The following is a 5,860-nucleotide window of genomic DNA, read 5'->3' as shown; positions in this document are numbered from 1 at the left end:
TACATTTTTTGAACACAAAATTAATGACACACATACAGAAATAAAAAATAAAAAATAAATAAATAAAGAGGGAGTGGGAGGGGTATCATAATTTTTTAGAAAACTAAAGTTGTTTTTCAAGAAAACTTTTAAAACAACATTGTTCTTTTTTAGAAAATTATTGCAGTTTTTCTACAAAGTTGTGTTGTTTTCTAATAATCGACGTTGTTTTCTTAAAAGAATCATATTTTTTTTCTTCCAAAAATTGGTGTGTGTTGATGTTTGGAATCACCAAAATTTTGGTGATAGTTCATAAATGCACTACATGCTTACACAAAAGTTCATTTAACTCTAAAACCCAAATGAAGATACCGCGAAGAACACAAACATATCACTGTTTATTCATTTTAATAATGTTTTCGAGTTTGAATTTCGTGTTAACGAATTAAAAAACCTTTCTTTTTAATTGGTTAAAAAATAATTTTCCATGATAAATATCTCCATTTTTTTACAGACATTTAATGTCCTCAACTATTTGTTGGTGATTTGATATCATCAATATCATTTAAGTAATATTGTATAATATGATTAAATTTATTGGCAAAAAGTGATATTGTCAAATATTGAACAAGTTAGGATGGTGCGGAGTGCATACTTATTTTAGTTTTCAAGATTCAAAATATACTCTTATTTAAGGGGGAAGCCCCTGAAAAAACGGGGTTCCGGGGGCAGCGTCCTGGGGAGCGGGGTCCAAGGGGCGGCAGCCCCTGGGTCGAGCTGTCAGGTTAGCGCAAAATTTTTTTGTTTGGGTTATGTTGCTATATTAAATAAATGCATCAAAAATCCGATTTTTTGAAAATGGACTCATTTTGACTATTTTCCCTGAGATCTGTATTATGACAAAATTTGGTAGTTTTTAGATAAAATTGCAAAGATGGTCCCTGTGGTTTGCAATTTTTTGGGGTTTTAGTCCAAACCCTGAGTTTTTTTGGATTCATGGTCCTTTTGGAGTGGTTTGTATGTGAAAATAGTTCCTCGGAAAATTGAAATGACTATAATACCCTTGGGGTATTTATTTTTCATTTTTCTTTCATTTTTTTAATTTAATATTTATTAATTTATTTTAACAATTAAAATAATAGAGGGCCCACCTCTCTCTTTCTCTCTCTCTCTCTCTCTCTCTCTCTCTCTCTCTCTCTCTCTTTCTCTCTCTTGTTTCAATAGATGGGCAACGAAGAAAAGAAAGCGTTGTTGCCCTTTAGATTGTACCCACCGGCTGCCCCCCACCTCTTATCCAGCATTTTACCATCGAACACAACCCCAAACACACCCACCAGCTAATCTTTCTTCCTCTACACTGTACCTCTCTTCTCTCTCTCGTACATCTCTGGGGAGGAAAGAATCCGACAAACCAAGGCTGGCGTCCCTGTTTCAGTTTCTCTCTTTCCTCCCTCATTCTTCCCTGTCGATCAACAACTCAAAACATCCCCTTGTTTGCAGTGGTCCTCGATTTGGCTTCGATGAAGTGAGAGTAAGAAGAACCGTTAAACTAGCGAGCTATTACAACTCCCCAGCCATCCTCACTTGCTTCTCCATCACCTCTTCTCTCCGCCTACTGTTGTTGATTTGAAGCCACAACTCCGACGAGTGAGCTATCAGCCGAGAAGGAGCTCATTGGAAAAACTGGCTGCTCTTCCCTTTTCCACCATTATAGCCGCTTCCCCCTTTCCCCCTTGTGTCTGCTTAACTACTGCAGAACCACACTCCACCATCGGAGCTTCCTAATCGCAGCCTTCTATTCGTGATTTCAGCTTCTCCGAACAGACGAAGACGGAGACCTGTTCCCTTAGCTCTCAACCGGAGACGATGCAAGTTAAAGCTTCAGAGGGTCGCCGAAGATCGACCACTCTGTCCCTCCTCATGATTTGAATGACCACCATCGGAACTTCTCATCGCTTCCGATTCGTTCGTTCCTCCAAATCCCCAAACAGATGAAGAAGACGATGTGTGTCATTTCCTCTACGAACCCCCTTTCACATGTGTGTTTTTTTATGAGAGAGAGAGAGAGGTGGACCCTCTATTATTTTTTTAATTGTTAAAATAAATAAATAATATTAAATTTAAAAAATGAAAGAAAAATAAAAAATAAATACCCCAAGGGTATTATGGTCATTTTAATTTTTGGAATTACTATTTTTACATACAAACCACTCCAAAAGGACCATGAATCCAAAAAAACTCGGGGTAAACCCCAAAAATTTGCATACTACAGGGACTATTTTTGCAATTTTGTCTAGTTTTTATGACTGTTTTGTTGTGACAGTTTTTAGACAGGAATCATATCGTTTTTTTGTTATTTTTCTGATACACTTCTTCAAGAACATTTCAAATACATTATCTGATTTCGTAATCTCTAAATTTCTTCCAATTGATTGTTCGATCTGTACCATCGAAATACTTTAATTTGATAGTGAATCACGAATTTCAGAAAATCCTAGCAATCTGTTAATCCCCTATTCCTAACACTTTTTCTCCCCTCCATTTTAGGTTGGTGGTTGTACACTCTTACCACCTCTCACTTTTTCTATATCACATCATCGTCACGTCATTTTTCTTTTATTCTCCTCTCATCCTTTACTCATACGAAATAGTTGACTTCTCGTTGACTCACTTTTTATAAAAAATAAATAAATATATAAAATATAATCGATTTCACTATCATAATCAAAATAACAACATATAACTACAACAGATTATGAAGTGACTATAATGAACAGCAATTTTTTTATATATATATTTTTTGTACACATGATGAATGATGAATCTCAACCAAGATTTCTATAAACATCACATTTATCATCCAAATAACAACATAACCACAACAGGGTATGAACCGATTGAAATGAACATCCTAAAAAGAAACTAACCTGTGAAATACTTCTCCTACGTTTCCAATTTCATCAAACAAATTAACTGCCTAACTAACAAAACGTTTTTCCACTCAAAAGATACTTAAACTTCCCATACTCCTTACTTCTACTATATGTGTGAATAATTGCGAAACCTGTTATCAAAGCATGAATGTCAAATGTATTTTTGTATACTTTATTTGTAACTGTGTTGCTATTTGAACTTATGTTACTTCAACTTATATATTTATATGTCAACTTGATTCGTAGATATTAGTTTATAAACTAATTGAACACTAGTGCAATCTTTATTCTTAAAACAAACATAATGGTTAAATTGGATTACAAGGAAGCCATTTTTATTATCACATAATGTAATCACAACATACTTCCACTCACATCTTAAACTAATAAACAAGACAAAAAAGAAAAAAGATGACCAAACATCAAACACCATTTTTAAAATCCTTAATCTAAACAAGGGGTAAAAAAGTAAATATCATCCAACCGATCATTACTCGGCGAATTCCCACCATACACCAACAACCCATCTTCACCACCAAACCGCCCACTGGAAAACGCGCACCACCCTCGCGGGCCAGGGTGATCACAACCACCATCACCGCCACCAAAACCATCCTCCACCCGCCACCACGTCAGCGCATCCGTATCCAACGCATACACCTCATGGGTAAACCGACCCGCACCCATGTGACCCAAATCACTAGGGTCCACCTCACCACCACAAACAAATATATACTTCCCAATCACAACACTCGAAAACACACTCCTTGGTGTCGGTTTTTGACCCGTGGTTTCAACCTCGACCCATTTTCCACTATCCGGGTCGAAAAAATGTACATCATCAACCTCCATACCCGCAAACCCATAAACCACCCAAATTTTCCCGCCAACCACCCCGACCCCAGGCCCACCACGACCTTTCAAATTATCACCCGGTAAAGGAAACTCAATCCATTTTTTCTCAACAACATCATAAGCCCATAAGTCATTCAACCGACCCGCGACCCCACACCCACCGAAAACATACATGCGGCGGTCATCCGTAGCTACTGAGTGGTAGCTACGGTGAATGGGTCCATTGTCCCCGGTAGACAATAGGGCCCACTCGTTCGTACAGGTGTCGAACGAGTAGAGCTCGTTGAGCTCTGCGTGGGTGGCGTCACGGCCACCGAAGACATAGATTGTGGTGCCGATGGCGGCCATTGTGACGCCGACACGTGGCGGTGGGATGTCGCCGGTGGTTTCGGCTGTTGACCATGTTTGGGTGGTGAGGTTGAAGATGTAGAGGGAGTTGTTGATTGGGACACGTGGAGTGAATTCGCCACCAAAGGCGTAAGCTTTTTCTCCAACAATGGTGATTGCGTGTGAGCTTCGAGCTCCGGGTCCTGTTCCTTTTTGGTTCAACTGAAAATTATGAAAGATCTAAAGTTTATCAAATCATTAATCATCCATGGATGATGAATGCTAATATGATCTTGTAAGTAGAGAGGAATCATTACGACAATTAGATAAGAAATCAACGGTGGATTTAGAAAGGGGGTTTGCTTTTAAGTGGGATTCCGAGTTGGAAATGGGATCCACGAGTCTCTCCATGAATCAAATCATATGAATTTGACTACTTTGAAAGTGATTTTACCTCGGATTTGAAAACATTAATTGACTGATCTTCATGAACAAACTGTAAATAAATCCTAATTTCGAATACTATTGTTTCTAGGTTTTATATTTGTGCAAGATTTTGACATGGTTTTTGGTTAGAAACACGAAGGATACATGATTGACATGCATCACATATACAGATCATAATCGACTTCCATCTCTTCGTAAAACCCTGTGTATATACCTCAAACCAGTGACAAAGAAATTAATAGGCAATTAGAACAAACCCTAGCCATAGCCTGATGAGTTAAGATCAATCTAAAAAACAATCGAAAGCGAATCACTAAATCTAGTTGGTATATGGTTGAAACAAATAAGTGATGGAAATGAAGCAGAAAAGTGATGATGATGATGATATGCAAAAGTGATAAAGAGAAATGAAGGAGAAGTTGACCTTAATCCATTTGCCTTGTGTTATCGCCATTGTTGTTGATGAGCACAGAGGAGTTAGTGTTTGATTGACTCTCTGTTCCACCATAAAACACTTCGCTACTTATAAACAAATCAGTGCCTGTCAATTGTCAAACACTTTTTTTGTTTGTTTTAAAGAGTTAATCTATTTGGTATATCAGTCGACAAGTCAATTACTATTCTTCCCTTATTTTGTGTGAAGGAACAATCTATTATTATAATAAAAACTCAAAATTATTAATTAATTATTTTAAATAAATTATTAATTAAGAGTTTTTTTTAGTTATATAAATTTTAATCATTGATTTAAATAAATATGTGAAATTATATCATTTGTATTATTTTTATTTTTATTTTTATTCTAATGTTATTAATTTAATTTAATTAAAATAAAAATTTTAAAATTTGAAATTTAAAATAGAGTTGACAAGTGACATATATTAATTAGGAGATATAACAAGGTGACACATGACAAATGGAGAATAAAATATGCATTAATTAGGAGACTTAATATGATGACACATGTCAAAAGGAAAATAAAACTATTCTTTTATTAGAATAGGGATTAGTCTATCGGTAGATTAATAAAGGGATAAGGGTATGTTTGAATTTTTTTGAAAGGTCAAAATTCGTTTTAAGAAAAGTTGCAAAAAATTAGGTTTTTTTTTTTTTTACTTTTCTAAAAAATTCATTTTCTTTATATCCAAAATCCAAAAGTAGTTTTTAAAAGTGTTTTTGCCAAACATCTTTTATATTTTATCTTTTCTTAAAAGGATTTTTGGCCTATCAAAAGATAAGCCAAACACCCCCTAAGACTTGATTGGGTACCGAACTTTTAACTTTATTCATATTTAGTTACTGAATTTTTTTCGTACTTA

General features: G+C 35.6%; 1 protein-coding gene across 1 annotated transcript; it reads right to left on the bottom strand.

The window, feature by feature from the left end:
- Nucleotides 1–3,225: 3,225 nt before the first annotated feature.
- Nucleotides 3,226–5,122, bottom strand: LOC145074783 (Galactose oxidase/kelch repeat superfamily protein). The gene is made up of 2 exons (XM_079021109.1): nucleotides 4,966–5,122; nucleotides 3,226–4,316 (listed from the first exon to the last, which is right to left on the bottom strand). Exons 1-2 carry the CDS (start codon nucleotides 5,047–5,049, stop codon nucleotides 3,357–3,359), a joined length of 1,044 nt encoding a protein of 347 aa, XP_078877235.1. The 5' UTR covers nucleotides 5,050–5,122; the 3' UTR covers nucleotides 3,226–3,356.
- Nucleotides 5,123–5,860: the final 738 nt, after the last annotated feature.

The sequence above is a fragment of the Lactuca serriola genome, chromosome 9 (assembly GCF_051521515.1).
Source record: "Lactuca serriola cultivar US96UC23 chromosome 9, Lser_US96UC23_V15, whole genome shotgun sequence".
In the NCBI taxonomy this organism is placed as follows: domain Eukaryota; kingdom Viridiplantae; phylum Streptophyta; class Magnoliopsida; order Asterales; family Asteraceae; genus Lactuca; species Lactuca serriola.
Note: the sequence above shows the minus strand (reverse complement) of the source record. Positions and strands in the feature narration are given on the sequence as shown.